Source organism: Peromyscus leucopus, chromosome 8b (genome assembly GCF_004664715.2).
Source record: "Peromyscus leucopus breed LL Stock chromosome 8b, UCI_PerLeu_2.1, whole genome shotgun sequence".
In the NCBI taxonomy this organism is placed as follows: domain Eukaryota; kingdom Metazoa; phylum Chordata; class Mammalia; order Rodentia; family Cricetidae; genus Peromyscus; species Peromyscus leucopus.
The window spans coordinates 26320247-26336835 of record NC_051086.1 but is presented as its reverse complement, the minus strand read 5'-3'; the positions used below and the strand labels follow the sequence as shown (position 1 = coordinate 26336835).

Sequence of the window (16589 nt, the reverse complement as noted above, 5' to 3'; positions counted from 1 at the left end):
CTTTGGACCTTGGACTACAGCACTGTGGCTTGGAATCTCTGAAGGTGTGTTTCCAAGTGTCCACATTCCTCCTTCCCTGTGTTCAGTTCTTCCTCTTCCTCTCCTCTCCACACTGAGGAGAGTCTTAAAGTATTTGAGCTGAAATACCTGGAGAAACCCTTTTGTTTTTCCATATGTGGAACTGGGGCCCACAGACATTCAGTGGCATATCACAAGCCACGTCAGGCGTTAATGCCTGCTTTGTTCCTTAGCAATGTAGTCAGTTTAAATGTGTGTGTATTAGGACCAAAAAGGTTATCTGATCTTATGATAGAAAAGGTACACATCAACAAATGGGTGTAATCACTCAATAAGCAAATTACTTAGCCTCATCCCCTAAATCAGGAAATGATCTAAGCAAATAGCTTATAAAAGAAGAGATACAGGGCCAGAGAGATGGCTAAGCATGTAAAGGCACCAGGCACCAAGCCTAATGCCTTGAAGTTTTTCCATGGGTCCTGCGTGGTGGAAGGAGAGATCTGACTCCCCCAAATTCTTTGATACCCACACATGCACGGTGGCTTGTTTAAAACCACTCCTCCCCTCTTCCCAGTCCCCCACAAATAACAATGTTTTAAAAGAAGAAATGTAAATGACCCATAAAAATGTGGAAAGTGATGGAGCTGGTAAAGACGTGCAGATACTAAAGGTACTTACTGTGCATGTGCATGCTTATCTGCACATGCTCCCTAGTGTGCTGTGCAGCAGCAATGGGAGCATTTATTGCTGTTGCCGTGTCAGAAATACTCGCCAAAGGCTTAAACTAAAGCGGGGGTTGGTAGCTCATGCCTGTACTCTCAGCTCTTGGAAAGCAGAGGCAGGAGGATGGCAGCAGATTTGAAGCCATAAATATTATTGTCCTCTCTTGACTGAGGACTTGCACCAAGTGTCTTATTACCTGCACAGAATCAGAGACACACACATACCCTTACCAAGTGCTTTTAACCGTTGTCTCTTGCAGAAGTAGGCAGGATGAACTTGCTAGCAAGGCAGCAGTGGCAGCTGTCTTACAGAAGCTCTGCCCTGCTCTCCAGCAGTGCTTTCTGAAGTTTTAGGCGTTATCATGGTATTTACTTCTGTCTTACCTTGTTCTGGCTTCAAGAGGTAATTTTCTCTTTTTAGGTGTATTTGCATGCTCTCGTGAGAAATCTTTTTAATGAAGGAAATGATATTTATCGGGAATGTGATTGGAGTAGCTCTCTAAGTCAGTACTCAGAAGCTTTGAATATAGCTGATTATGCAAAGTCTGAAGAAATTTTAATTCCTAAAGAAATCATTGAAAAACTTCATATAAATCGTATTGCCTGCTATTCTAATATGGTGAGTTGGGAGTTTTAAAATTAATTCTAGAGCATTTTCTTCAGTGATGTAGTACATTAATAAAGAGTCATTTTCCTGAGTGTTGTCCTGGACTAGATGTGGAAGCTAGCAGCTGTGCTTTCAAGGCCGTGGCATGACACCGGGCATCTGCCACTGAGCTGCGCCTGGCCCGCTAGTGCCGTCCACGTGTACTCGGGGGTGGGGGTGGGGTGGCTGGGCTTGCTTGCTTTCTTTCTTTTTAAAAGATTTATTTATTGATTATGTATACAGTGTTCTGTTTGTATGTATGTCTGCACACCAGAAGAGGGCACCAGATCTCATTGTAGGTGGTTGTGAGCCACCATGTGGTTGCTGGGAATTGAACTCAGGACCTCTGGAAGAGCAGTCTGTGCTCTTAACCTCTGAGCCATCGCTCCAGCCCTGATGTTGCTTTCTATAATGTATTCCTGATCAATAAGCTATTTGGAAGTTACATTATACTTTTAAAATTGACATGTCAATCAGCGTTGGAGATTTGTCGGGTACTATGTGATGTTTAGTGATGTGTGTGTGTGTGTGTGTGTGTGTGTGTGTGTGTACACTGTACAGTGTTCAAATAAGGGTAAGAGCAAGGGCAGTCCCTTTCTTTTCTTCTATTTTTTAAATTTTCTTTTTACAAAGAATAGTTGTTATAACTCTGTAGTCTTGGAGGGCTTCCAGGTGCCAGCCAAGAGCAATATCTTGCAAGATAAGTTTGCAGTATTTTTTTTTTCATTTTTTAAAATTATTTATTAAATTTAATTTTACATATCAGCCACGGATTCCCTTGTTCTCCCCCCTCCCACCCAAATTTACAGTATTTTTTTTTATTTTTATATTTATTTATTTATTTACTTAGTGTTTTTTTGTTTTTTGTTTGTTTGTTTGTTTTTGTTTTTTGAGACAGGGTTTCTCTGTGTAGTTTTGGTGCCTGTCCTGGAACTCACTCTGTAACCCAGGCTGGCCTGGAACTCACAGAGATCCGCCTGCCTCTGCTTCCTGAGTGCTGGGATTAAAAAGGTGTGAGCCACCACTGCTCGGCTTTTACTTAGTTTTTTTAAAGACGAGGTTTTTCTGTGTAGCCTTGGCTGTCTTGGAACTCACTCTGTAGACCAGATTGGCCTCGAACTCAGAGATGAATCAGTCTCTGCCTCCCAAGTACTGGGATTAAAGGCGAGTGCCACCACCACCTAGCTGTTTTATTTTATTTTATTTTATTTTGTTTTTGTTTTTAATATTTATTTATTATGTATACAGTGTCCTGTCTGCATGTGTCCCTGCAGGCCAGAAGAGGGCACTAGATCTCATTACAGGAGGTTGTGAGCCACCATGTGGTTGCTGGGAATTGAACTCAGGACCTCTTAACCGCTGAGCTATCTCTCCAGTCCCCTGGCTGTTTTTGTTTGTTTGTTTGTTTGTTTTTAAAGATACGTTTTATTTCTCACAGGGCTCGGGATGGAATCTAGGGCCTACACATGCTAGGCAAGCACTCCTCCATTGAGCTCTCACCAGCCCTTTCTAAGTTTGATTTAAATATAGCACACTGCCAGGCAGTGGTAGTGCACACCTTTAATCCCAGTACTTGAGAGGCAGAGGCAGATGGATCTCTGTGAGTTTGAGGCCAGCCTGGTCTACAGAGGTCCAAGACAGCCAGGGATACACAGAGAAACCTTGTCTCAAAAAACCAAAAGGAAAAAAAAAAGTGTATGTATATATACTTTTATATATATGTATATGTGTGTATGTATATATACACACGTATACATATACATATATACATATATATACATACACACATATATACATATACATACATACATACATACATACATATATGGGAATTGAACTCAGGACCTCTGAAAGAGCAGCCCGTGCTCTAAACTGCTGAGCCATCTCTCCAGCCCCCAAAATATATTTTTTAGATTTATTTTATTTTACACTTGACCAGCATGCATGTATGTGCACCACGTGTATACAGAGTGTTTGAGTGTTTTGCCTGTGTTTCTGTGCAGCCAGAAGAGGATGTCAGATCCCCTGGGATTGGAGTTATAGGCAATTGTGAGCTTCCATGTGGGTGCTGGGAATTGAACCCCGGGTCCTCTGGAAGAGTGGCCAGTGCTCCTAAGTGCTGACCCATCTTCTCAGGCTCCACATTTGACATTTTTAATGGATTTAAAAAGCAGTGATGACAGTGAGGAGGAGAATAGGGTGATTATGATGCTGGAGCACCAGCCATATCCTGGAAGCTTTCTTCCTTGGAGATCTAGGGCTCTGTGACCAAGTACTCACATTGTCTGATATAGGATAGGGAGTATATAGATATTCCTGATGATTTCCTACTTTTATATATGTGGAGTATCCTAACAAAATCACTCAAATGAAAAGTATCATTGTGAACTTCGAGTTGAGAGTCATAGAATGGAGTCACACATTTGTTTTTGTGTATGAAACAGGCATCAGAGTGAGATATTAACCATGTGATTCTGGCTTTCTCTTTTGGCCTTTCCCACCAGGGTTTCCATGATAAAGTTTTAGAAGATTGTAATGCTGTCCTCAGTATTAATGCCAGTAACTGCAAAGCTCTATATCGGAAGTCTAAGGCTTTGAGTGACTTAGGACGTTACAGAGAGGCCTATGATGCTGTAGCAAAATGCTCCTTAGCAGTGCCTCAGGTATGGAATGGATACTTTAGTTCACTTGTTTGCATCTGAAGTATTGAACTGCTCTCATGTGTCTCCATGGTGCGTGAAAGAATTGAGTGCTCATGCAGCCTCCAGCCTGCCCCAGTTCAGTATGACGGCTGTCAGTCAAGTGTCTAGATGGAAATAAAACAGCCCTGTTTTCTTGTTTCACTGCAGATATATTTATGAATGTTGCCTTTTTTAGGATGAACATGTAATAAAACTAACCCAAGAATTAGCTCAGAAATTGGGATTTAAAATAAGGAAAGCGTATGTTAGAGCTGAGGTAAGTCACACTTCTCAGGGCTTTTTCATTTTGTTTTATAATCTTGAGTCAGTTCTGTTTTGAAATTGCATTTTCATTTTATTTCAGCTCTCACTGAAGCCAGTTCCAGGAGATGGGGCTGCCAAGGTAGGGTTATTATCTGTGCAACAATCATGCTTCTGAGAAAAGGAGGCTTGGGAGTCTTAGCAACTGTGCATTTTATAGTTTTAGTGTGTGTGTCTTTGATGCCTCAGACTTGAAACTGGCCATGGCTTCCTGTCACTTTAGAGAGCAAATCAATTCAAATTTAGTCTTAGCCAGCACTTCCTGCAGGCCATTGGAGCCTGTGACAGGGTGTGAACTGATGCTCAGTTTTCTGTGAGAATCATGGATCCAGGCCAGATACTAGTTTTGAGAGACATTGGGGTTTAAAAAATAACAACAACAGCCAAAGGCCAGAGGGAGGCTCAGCAGTTAAGAGCACTGAGCACTGCTGCTCTTGCAGCAGACCTGGGTCCAGGGTTAGTTCCCAGCACCCACATTGTAGTTTACAACCATCAGCAACTCCAGTTCCAGGGACGGTCTTGTGACCTTCCGGGGCACTAAGCACACATGTGCTATACATACATACACACAATAACATGAAATGAATAAATCTAATTTTTAAATTTGAAAAAAAAAAACTTTGTCAGTAATGGCTATAGATTCCTTAGTCTCAGGTCTTAGAAGGCAGAGGCAGGAGCATCTCTGTGAGTTCAAGACCAACCTGGTCTACATAGAATTCCAGGCCGGCCAGGACTACATGGTAAAACCCTGTCTCTCTCTCTCCCTATCTTTTTTTTTTTTTCCCTTTTTTGAGACAGGGTTTCTCTGGGTAGCTTTGGAGCCTGTCCTGGAAAAAGATTTATTTATTTATTATGTATACAATGTTCTGTCTGCATGTATGCCTGCAGGCCAGAAGAGGACACCAGATCTCATTACAGGAGGTTGTGAGCCACTATGTGGTTGCTGGGAATTGAACTCAGGACCTCTGGAAGAGCAGCCAGTGCTCTTAACCACCGAGCCATCTCTCCAGCCCCTTCTCTCTCTCTTTTTTTTAAAGTCTTGTGGTTGATGGGATGGCACTAGCCATTGTGAGAGGCTGGTGGATGGGGACTAGATTAGTCTCTAGTCTCCTCTAACTAGCCTTTGAGAAATGTGTGTCTGCTAGAAGTACACAGTGTTTCCCAGTGTGGCTGTGCAGTCTTGTGATCCCAGGAGAGTGAGACGAATAAGGACAACACAGATCCGTCTTCAAAAGAAAGTAAAAAAAAAAAAAAAAAAAAAAAGCTTTGATGATACCTGGTAATCCCAGATATGGAGGCAGGAAGACTAGAAGTTCAAGGTCATTCTCAGCTACATTCCACGTTTGAGATCAGCCTGTGCTGCATGAGATTGTTTCAAAAGAAGAAGAAGAAACAGGGCATGGTGGTGCACACCTTTAATCCCAGCACTGGGGAGGCAGAGGCAGGTGGATCTCTGTGAGTTTCAGGCCAGCTAGGGCTACAGAGTGAGAGCCTGTCTCAAAACAACAAACCAAAAGAGTAGGAGATAAGTGGTTTGAATGTTCTTTTGATTTCTAGTATCATCAAATGTCTTTGCAAATCTGCATCACTCTTTTTTTTTTTTTTGTTGTTGTTTAGTTTTCAAGACAAGGTTTCTTTGTGTAGTTTTGAAGCCTGTCCTGAAACTTGCTTTGCAGACCAGGCTGGCCTAAAACTCACAGAGATCTGCCTGCCTCTGCCTCCCAAGTGCTGGGATTAAAGGCAAGTGCCACCACCACCTGGCTTGCATCACTCTTTAAGATGAGTTTTTCAGACTGCTTTAGAGTTTAGAATCCTGAAAACATGATCACTGTTGCTTTAATTTCCAGGCTGTGAACTATTCCGTGGAAGATATTGAGCCAGGTATGTTTTTACCTGTCATCTTAACCTTCTGAAGTATGCCTGCCAGTTTGCCCTTTTTACACTGTTTATTATATCGTATTGTCAGGTGAGATTGCTGTGTGATGAAAGCAAGACTGTGACTGCTTTTATGTCCTCGGTTATTGGCTGTTAGCACTCTTATTTTGTAATACAGTGGCTTGGAGTGAGCAAATTTCTATGTCTGTTACAGATTTATTAACCCCAAGGCAAGAAGTGCTTCCGGTTGTCTCCCTTCCTACATCCAGTTTTCCTCATGATATTGGGAGTGAGCTGGCCTCAGTTCCTATTATGCCTTTAACTTCTGTTTTGCAACTGCAAGTGGATGAGAGCCCACTGCCATCCACAGTGTTTGCAAATGGAGGGAAGGGCCCCTTCACACTGCCAGACGCCTTTGTAGATGATGGAGACATTGTCCTTGGGGATGACATAGACGATCTCCTTGATTCAGCCCCAGAAACAAATGATGCTGTCATGGTGAGTTTCACTATTTAGTTTCCCTTTTAAAGAATGTGGGTGGTGGTGGTGGTGGTGAGTGTGACATATGTGCAGGTGCCTATGGAGGCCAGGAGAGGGCGTCAGATCCTGTGGAGCTGGAGTTACAGGCAGTTGTAAGCCGCCCCATGTGGATGCTGGAAATAGAACTCAGGTCTTTTGGAAGAGAAATGATCTTAACTGCTGAGCCATCTCTCCTGCTCAGTTTAGTTTCTCCTCTCTCTTTCTTTTCAAATTTTTATTTATGTTTATGCTTTTAACAAAGGTTCCAGGGATTGAATTCATGTCCTCTTGCTTACAAGGCAAGCACTTTACCCATGAAACCATCTCCCCAGCCCTACTTTGTCTTCTCAAGGACATAGTTACCTCCTGTTTAAAGTATAATGCAGCATGGTAGATAACTTGTGTTGCTTCTAGGATTCACTTTTGCTTTCTGACCTTGACATTTTCTTTGCTTCTTCTGAGGAGATAACAGGTAACTGGATAACATGGTCATTGCTGAAATAAAAGAAAGGAGTGTGCTGTCTAGAAGTTGATCAATGTTTCTGGAGTGGAAAGGTTAAGCATAACATTCTGATAGAGAATAGGCATCCGCGGGTTTAGGAGATGGCTCAGGGAGTGAAGAGCTTGTCATAAAAGCAGAAGGACCTGGGGGGGGGGAGCCAGGTGTGGTAGCACCAACTTGTAATCACAGAGCTGCAGAGGTGGACATGGAGGATCCCTGGGGCTCACTGGCCAGCTAGCATAGCCTCGTCTGTGAGCCCCAGGTCCCAAAAGACAAGGTAGGCGAGTTCCTCAGCAATGATATGTAAGGTTGAGCTTTGGTTTCTGGCTTCATGTATATACTCAGGAAAGCCCCCCCCCCACCGCCAATTAAAAAAATAAATCTTTAGCCAGGTGGCACAAGCCTTTAATCCTAATACTTGTGAGGTAGAGGCAGGAAGATCTCTGTGAGTTTCAGGATAACCTGGTCTATATTAGTAGTTCCAGTCCAGCCAGATCTACATAATGAGACCCTTTCTCAAAACACATACATACACTCTCTCACTCACTCACTCACTCACTAAACTTGTGTGGCTATCAGATAATACATACATAATAACACACATACTCACTCTCAACTAAATATATGTGTATACATGGATATACACACACACCAGATAATACATATAAAATAGCACACACATATTTGTGTGTATGTATGTATATATGTACACACACACACATACACACACATTTGTATGAGCTAGAGAAATGGAGAAATGGCTCTTCCAGAGGGCCCAGGTTTGAGTCCTAGCACCCACATGGCAGCTCACAACTGTTTATAACATCAATTCCAGGGGATCTGATGGCCTCTCTGGCCTCTGCAGACACTGCACACATACAGTAAACACATACAAATTACTTCCTTAAAAACATTAAACCTTATAACAAGAAATCCACGGAGTCTGTTTAAAGGGCAAAGAATTTATTAAGGGGAAAAACTCACATACAGGACAGAATTGACACAGGTTCTGGAGCACTGTTCCTGTCACCTGGCTCAGTCCCTCATCCAAGTCCCACGATGGAGATGGAGCCTAGAGAGAGCTGCCTGCGTGCATCTCAGGTCTTAAGGATCACCGAGAGGCCATGCACCACCACCCGGCAACCCCATCCCCCTTTTATAGCAAATTTAATAAGTTTAAAAATAAATACAAAATAGATAAAAGTGTGAGTTCAGGGCTAAGAATGTAGCTCATGATTTTCTAGCATGCATGAAACCCTGGGTTACACCCTCAGTACTGTGTGGTGGCACACACCTATACACAAAGAAAACCTGTCTGAAAAAAAAAAAAAACAGAAAAAAAAACAGAAAAAAAAAAAGTCTCCACCAAGACTCAATCATGTAGCTGTCAGCTGGATTTTCGAGGACCCAGTCCATGCTGGCAGGGTGGATGTAGCATGGTGGGCGGAGAGGAGGGCTTGCACAGACTCTGCTCTCCGGGTGCTGTGATGGACTCTCCTTTGGGTGCAAGCCCTCTGCTCAGTACCGTTCCTTAGTCTGGGGTCTGTCTGTTTTGATATGCTGGTGGTAAAAGCAGGACGCTAAGCTGATGAGGAGAGGCTCATGAATTTCTTCATTTCTTCTCTTCAGCCCTCCTCTACCCTGGGCAGAGGCTCCCTCCCGACAGCCAGTGTGGCTCCTAGCTTGCCCTTCAGGACAGGAGCGCCCCTGCTCGGCACGCTGCCTGTCGGTGCGAGGTACGCTCCTCCGTCCTCCTTTGCAGAGTTGTATTCACCTCTGACCTCAACCTTGGGAGACTTCTGTTCGTCTCTAAATTCATTTTCAGTGACTGAGTCCAAACGAGGTAAGACTTTCTCCTAAATTATAAACAGCTACAGTCGATTTTCTAAAAATGAAAATGTATATGGCAATTTTATAAAGCCTTTTTAGGTGGTAGTTTCTTCATTTGTCCTCATTGTGGCTAAAGTATAAAGAGGGAGCCCTTAGTTTGCATGTGGCTTCACTTACCTGACATCCTGAGAATAAGAAGCAAGGGCATGAGGTCGGCTTGGATGTGGTACTGGTTTTAGATGGCACGATTGGCTAAGCTGGTGTTTGTTGTTTTGGGGTAAATGTCTTCAAGTGTATTCTGCTGTAAAAGTCTGTCCCATTTAAAGGATGTGAACTGGCAAACATTAAAACTAGCCTCACATCTGGGTTCAGTATGATAACATTTAGACATGGCTGAGACTTCATCTGTGGAGCTCAGCAACCTATGCCCTCATTTTATCATAGAGTACTGAGATCTTAGTCTGGTCAGTTCTAGGCTGAATAATTGGTTTTGGGTTTTTTGTTTTGTTTTGTTTTTGGTTTTTTTGTTAGTTTGCTTTTGTTTTTCTGGGGTACTAGAGATGGAATCCGAGGCCTACACATACTATGTAAAGTGCTCTACTACTGAGCTGTACCCCTGGGCCCTTATTACATACTATAAATAGTGAAAAAAGTCCTCATATTTTTTGGAGATACTGATAAGTAGTTAAAGGGTAAAAGTCTAAATTTCAGAGATTTCCAGTGAGAAGATGGGGTAGAGAATGGCAGGGGAGCAACTGAATGTAGACCCGGATGAGGCAGCCCTGAGCTTCTGCTGCTCATGTCAGAGAGGAGGAGGCGCCTTTCTCAGCTCGAGTGTGGGTTTCATTTCCTTAGGTTTGTCTTAGTCCCAATCAGTAGACCCTGGCATAGATAATTTCTCCAGTGATGGCTAAGGGTTGCTTAGGCCCTTGGCTTCTAGAAGGGAGACCGTCAGCCCTCTTCTGTCAGTAGCTTAGAGGATTGGGATGGGGAAGCTGTGGGAGCCATAGGGAGTCAGCTGCAGAGCCCTTGTGTGCTGATTGATGTAGAGTGAAAAGGTCTGTTGAAGTCTTTTTATTATTTTAGATCTGTCCACCTCAACTGCTAGAGAGGGAACAACGCTTAACAACAGTAATTCCTCCCTTTTACTTGTAAGTGTCACTTCCTCTTTTGTGAATACATCGCTTAAATTGAACATAGGCTGTGCTTAAGTAACTGAATTATGTGAATGAAAAATGAAAGGCTTCCTTGAATTTTCTGTGTGCTGTGGGGAATAGTATTAGAAAACTCATCCAGAGCATCCATTAATACATGTTTTGAGTATGTGACTCGATCTGTTGGAGCAAATTAATCACCATTACAGATAGTGCCAGCTTTATGTAGTGTAGCTTAGTAGAGCAAGGAGACAGAGCAGAGCGTGTAAGATTTGTGTCCTGTGGAAGCAAACCAGTTGTGTGTTAGTAACAGCTCATAGAGGATCCCTAAAGGGGCCCAGAGTCCAAAGGGAAAAAAAAACACAGAAACTGACAGTTTGTCATGGAGAAGTGCCCTGGGACGGAATGGCACCAGCCTCACCCTACTCTCCACAGGAGCCCAGTTCCTTCTTTAGTGATAGTACAATATTTGTTGCCTGTTTTCGTTTTGTTTTGTTTTGGTTTTTTTTTTTGTTTGTTTTTTTGTTTTGTTTTGTTTTCTTACTCTTTTTGCAGATGAACGGACCAGGAAGTTTGTTTCCCTCTGAAAATTTCCTGGGAATTGCAAGTCAGCCTAGAAATGACTTTGGAAACTTATTTGGGAGTGTGATTGCTAAACCATTTTCATCAGGAACTCCTAGGCACCCCCTCGAAGGAACCCATGAGCTGAGACAAGCTTGCCAGATCTGCTTTGTAAAATCAGGTCAGCACCGAACCTAGTGGGCAGCAGGCTATGTGCCGTGGAGCTGGTGACTGGACGGAAACAGCCCTGGCTCTGGTTGCCGTCCATTGGGGCATGTCAGGAGGCAAGCAGTGAAAGAAGCAGGCGATGTCTGGTCCAAAAGTGATTCAGATTGTTGCTGCTTCTGGTTTATAAGCCATAGAGTTCCTGTCTGGATCATTTCCCTAGAAAGGTGCCAGCAGGGCTGCTGTTGAGTAGAACACTGGACGTCCTGACAGAGGCCCAAGGCTACTCAAGCAGCCTGTCGGTTGAGATTTGGGGCCGTGGTAGTCAGTGTCCATCTGCCCTGACTGCTAATAAACTGCCTGCAAACTGAAAGGTATCTGTTCTGCCTGTGAGCAATCTCTCTTATGTCTTTTTCAGGCCCGAAGTTAATGGATTTCACTTACCATGCTAATCTAGATCATAAATGTAAAAAAGATATTTTAATTGGTAGGATAAAAAATGTTGAAGATAAATCATGGAAAAAAATACGCCCAAGACCAACAAAAACAAATTATGAAGGACCGTATTATATATGTAAAGGTATGTATTGTCATTTCTTAATTGGTGTATGTTGTATGACTAATCAACTTTTGGAAAGTCTCTGTGCTGACCACCAGGCCTTGTCCTTTGTACCTCCTGGCTGCATTTGTGTCAATACTTGCTGTTGTTAAAGATAGTTAGGCTAGGAGAAAAACAGTACCTTGAATCGGTCAGTTCATATTTTCTGCTATTTTTGCTGTTTTTGTTTTGTTTTTTAACATCTCGTGTATATTTCATAGTTTGTAGAGACAAGACCTAGATTGGGTTTTAGAGAACTGTTGCCTCTGAGAATCACAGCATGGAATAAAGCTCTGAATGTGCTTCTGAGAGAACTTGCATTCTCCTTTTGGTTTAAGCTTCATCTGAATGAGCTTTAAAAGCCACTAAGGAAAAAAGAAAGAAAGAAAGAAAGAAAACCACTAAGATAATTTATTTTTTTTTTGTAGTTTTCATTTTATTTATTAATTTTATGTATACGAGTGTTTTGCCTGAATATATGTGCACTACATAAGCTCAGGCCTGCAGAGTCCAGAAGAGCATTCCATCCTCTTGGAATTGCAGTTACAGAAGGTGGTGAACCACCATATGGGTTCTGGGGATGGAACTGGGTTCTCTGGAAGAGCAGTCAGTGCTCTTAACCACAGAGCCATCTGACCAGCCTGATTTTTTTTTTCATGAGAGTATTCATTGTTCAAAATGACGTTTTCATACATATGTGACAAGTACTTTGATCATATTCACCCCTGTTACCATCTCATGTCCCACTTTCCCCACAGAATGACTTTTAACTTGGTTGGAGCATGTGCGAACGTTGAAGTGTCCTCTCCCTTTGCAGTCAAAAACATTTCGGCTTGAAGACTGAGTCTCACCTGGTCCTGCATAGGGATGATTGTTCTTGCTTGAAGCTCTTTGAATTATTAGAGATTTTCAGATGATGTAACTGTGCTTGCCGTTCATTGGCCCTGGAACAGGTGTCTCTGACTCTCCTGCCTTTCCAGATGTTGCTGCAGAGGATGAATGTCGATATTCTGGCCACTGTACATTTGCTTATTGCCAAGAAGAGATAGATGTGTGGACTCTGGAAAGAAAAGGGGCGTTCAGTCGAGAAGCTTTCTTTGGGGGCAATGGAAAGATCAGCCTTACTGTGGTCAAACTTCTTCAAGAGCATCTTGGAGAGTTTACATTCCTTTGTGAGGTGATTTCTCCATGACTCATTTTCTGCTGTAAAATTTGGTGATAGTGGTGGGAGAGTGTAAATCCTTAGAGATCACTTGCCCAGCATGGGTTTTAAAAAAATTGTGCCCAGGTGCTGTGGCACATGTCTTTAACCCCAGCACTTGGGAGGCAGAAGCAGACAGATCTCTATGGGTTCAAGGCCAGCCTGGTCTACATAGCGAGCTCCAGGTCAGCCAGGGCTACTTAGTGAGACTCTTGTCTCAAGAAAAAACAAAACAAATTGTGTTCAGGTATGGTGGCATACACCTTTAGCCAAGCACTCTTGGAAGCGAAGGCAGGTAGATCTCTGAGTTTTAGGCTAGTCTTGTCTACATAGTGAGTTTTAGGCCAGCCAGGGCTGCACAGTGAAGCCCTTTCAAGAGAACAAAAATCTGTAAAAATTTCTGACTTGTAAGCCTTATTGTAGAAAGTGCTCAGCAGACCTTGTCACAATGTAAAGTGTTCACTCAGTAATCGGTAGGCCACTGTACTACAATTATATGAAAAAAGAGAAGAAATCTGGGCCTGGTGGTGCATGCCTGTAATCCCAGTGCTCAGGAGTTTGAGGCAGGAGGATCACTATAAATTCAAGGCCAGTCTGGGCTATACAGAGATGATGTCTCAAAACAACCAGAGCAGAATAAATGGTAGTAAGGTTTCATGCTGACTGTCGATTGGCACAAATTATAAATGCATACATGTATAAGGGTACTGAAACTAAGGCAGTATTCTGGGCACATTTGTGTGATAATCTCTTTTCTCTTTATTTCAGAAATGTTTTGATCATAAACCTCGAATGATAAGTAAAAGGAATAAAGATAATTCCACTGCTTGTTCTCACCCGGTTACAAAGCATGAATTTGAGGACAATAAGTATGTTGGTGATTTCTAGTTTTTATAGTGACAAGAAAACAGATTTTCTTAGATCCAGTAAAGTTGGTAGTAGACTAGGTATAGGGGTGCATACAGTTAACAAAGCAGAGGAAACAAAGCAGGTCAGCTGTAGGTCAGCTAGGGCTCTACAATGAGACCACACTGCCTCCAAAAAAAAAAAAAGAAAGAAAGAAAGAGGAAAAACAAAGGTAATAGAAGGCATTCTTCTGACCTGTCTGTTCTTTTGAGAAGTAAGAACTATTTTAAAATGTCTTTTATCTGGGTGTTATGGCACATGCCTATAATCTCAGCACTCAGGAGGCAGAGGCAGGAGGATCACAAGTTTGAGTCTAGCCTGGCCTAATAAGCAGGGTAGGACAGCTGATCCTAATGAGAAACCAGTCTCAAAAAGCAAAACAATGAAGCCGTGAGATGACTCAGCAAATCAGTGAAGCTGTGCGATGACTCAGCAGGCAAAGGCACTTTTTACCAAGTCTTTTGGCCTGAGTTTCATCTCCAGGACCCACAAGGGAGAAAAAAAACAGAACCTGTTCCAAGTTGTCCTCTGACCTCAAATGGTACACCATAGAGCATGTACACACACACACACACACACACACACACACACACACACACATTAAATAAATGTAATAGAAAAGACAAAAAGTTTTAAAAAAATGCTTTTTTGCCTGTTTGTATGAGAATTAAGTACTGAATTACTTGAATTGCTAGATTGATTATTTAATATAGAAAAGCATATTTTGTGACGAACATTTAGATTTTTCTTAAACTGTAATTGTAACATTAATAGTGCACAAAATTTTTTTCTGACACTAATTTTAATAAAATGACTTTTCTGAATAGAACTTGACATTGTATATGTATGTGTATATGCATAGTTTTTCAAAGTTGGCAGAACAGTATTAAAATGTCACGTTTTTTTTGTCTTAGGTGCCTTGTCCACATTTTAAGAGAGACCACAGTAAAATATTCCAAAATACGTTCTTTTCATAGTCAGTGTCAGCTTGATCTGTGTCGGCATGAGGTCCGTTATGGCTGCTTAAGGGAAGATGAGTGCTTCTATGCCCATAGTCTTATTGAATTGAAAGTCTGGATAATGCAGAGTGAAAGAGGTGGGTCTGTGCTGGCTTGTCACTGTGGCTGTGTGGGGAGTCAGGAGTGACAGAACGGTAGCAAGGAGAGCGCCCTTCCCAGCCCTCCGTCGGTCCGTCCGTCCGTCCGTCCCTCCGTCCCTCCGTCCCACAGCAGTGGGCAGAGGCGCTTGTTGCCAACCTGATGAGCTCATGTGGTGAGCAGAGAGAGCAGGCTCCTGCACCTTGTCCTCTGACCTCCACTTGTGTACACAGACACACAGTCAATAAATTACTTGTAATAAAAATGTAAGTACGCTGTTACACAGAGGAACCATGTCTTGAAAAACTAAGAAAAAAAAAAAAGTAAGAGTGAAGTTCTGTCCCTCTAATCCAGCCCAGCGTGGGTTGGATGTAAGGCTGTGTGCACGCTAGGCAAGCTCTCTCCTGCTGAGTCTCATCTCCAGTCCTTCTGACTGTTTCTGTCACGACATTGTTGGGCTAACCTTGAACTCCTTTTGTAGCCCAAGCTGACCTTAAATTTGGAATCCTCCAGCCTCAGCTTCCTGAGTAGCTGAGATTATAGGACTGGAGCCACCATGCTTGGCTACTGTAATGTTTGTTTTTTTTAGGAGTTACCTATTTTGAAGCCAGGCTGTGGTGACACACACCTTTAATCCCAGCACTCTGGGGGCAGAGGCAGGTAGATCTCTGTGAGTTTCAGGACAGCCTGGTCTAGGAAGTGAAGTTCCAGGCCAGCCAGGGCTGTTACACAGAGAAACCCTGTCTGGAAAAACCAAAAAAAAAAAAAAAAAAAAAAAAAAAACACAAGTTCCCTATTTTGGATGTGGTTTCATGAAGTTAATTATTGGTATGTATATATAGCATGGATTTTAAGAGTGGGGAAAGGATTCTTCAGAAGACATAAAGAACTGTGTTTGTAAATACTCTATTTTGAAAAATGTGATTGATCAGGCTGCCTGAGAACTGGGGAGTTAAGGTTCTCTTATTCTGACTGACACCAGGTGGGTGGCTTACTGTGATGTGTTCTTAAGAGAAGCTTGTACATTCCCTAGGTATCTCCCATGATGTTATTGCTCAAGAATCCAAACAATATTGGAGAAGTTTGGAAGCAAGCATGCCTGGAGCTCAGGTATTCCCCCTTGTGTCCTTGTGAGTTCAGTGTCTTTCTGGAGTCACCTCGTTGGTGCCCGGTTGACAAAGGTTCAGATCCTGCTTGCAGTCCTTATTTGTTCAACTGAGAAACTCTTCTGTGAAAAAATATTTGCATTTTGTTTGATCACCATAAAAAAGAAAATGGCAAGCCGGGCGTTGGTGGTGCACGCCTTTAATCCCAGCACTCGGGAGGCAGAGGCAGGCGAATCTCTGTGAGTTCGAGGCCAGCCTGGGCTACCAAGTGAGCTCCAGGAGAGGCGCAAAGCTACACAGAGAAACCCTGTCTCGAAAAACCAAAAAAAAAAAAAAAAAGAAAAAAAAAAAAAAGAAAATGGCATCCTGTAATATCTGCTAATGACATAGGATACTGTTTTCCTTTTTAGCTTACTTGGGGAAACAGTGGGTCTTGGGCTTTGGCAATTCTTGAATAAGAGAGATAGATGGGTTATGTTGTGGAGTTTTGTGTCCTCCTTGGTTTGACTTATTAGTCCATCATTCTCCTCCACCCACCCAAAGCCATTCAGTTCCAGTAGTCAGTTCCAAAACTAGCTTTTTTGTTTTTGTTTGTTTTGTTTTGTTTGTTTGTGTGTTTTTCAAGACAGGGTTTCTCCATGTAACAGTTGCTCTGGCTGTCCTGGAACTCCCTCTGTAGACCAGGCT

General features: G+C 42.6%; 1 protein-coding gene across 6 annotated transcripts in view; it reads left to right on the top strand.

Annotated features, from left to right (window-relative positions):
- Zc3h7a (zinc finger CCCH-type containing 7A) overlaps positions 1-16589 on the top strand; it is a 41241-nt gene that overhangs the window by 14731 nt on the left and 9921 nt on the right. For all 6 annotated transcript variants that reach the window (XM_028872902.2, XM_028872905.2, XM_028872906.2 and 3 more), the window contains 14 exons: positions 1162-1359; positions 3891-4049; positions 4264-4344; positions 4432-4470; positions 6236-6269; positions 6478-6761; positions 8914-9127; positions 10201-10265; positions 10824-11010; positions 11413-11574; positions 12573-12769; positions 13562-13662; positions 14614-14795; positions 15830-15906. In XM_028872902.2, the coding sequence (XP_028728735.1) occupies positions 1162-1359; positions 3891-4049; positions 4264-4344; positions 4432-4470; positions 6236-6269; positions 6478-6761; positions 8914-9127; positions 10201-10265; positions 10824-11010; positions 11413-11574; positions 12573-12769; positions 13562-13662; positions 14614-14795; positions 15830-15906 (1980 nt within the window). The remainder of the gene's footprint in view (positions 1-1161; positions 1360-3890; positions 4050-4263; positions 4345-4431; positions 4471-6235; positions 6270-6477; positions 6762-8913; positions 9128-10200; positions 10266-10823; positions 11011-11412; positions 11575-12572; positions 12770-13561; positions 13663-14613; positions 14796-15829; positions 15907-16589) is intronic.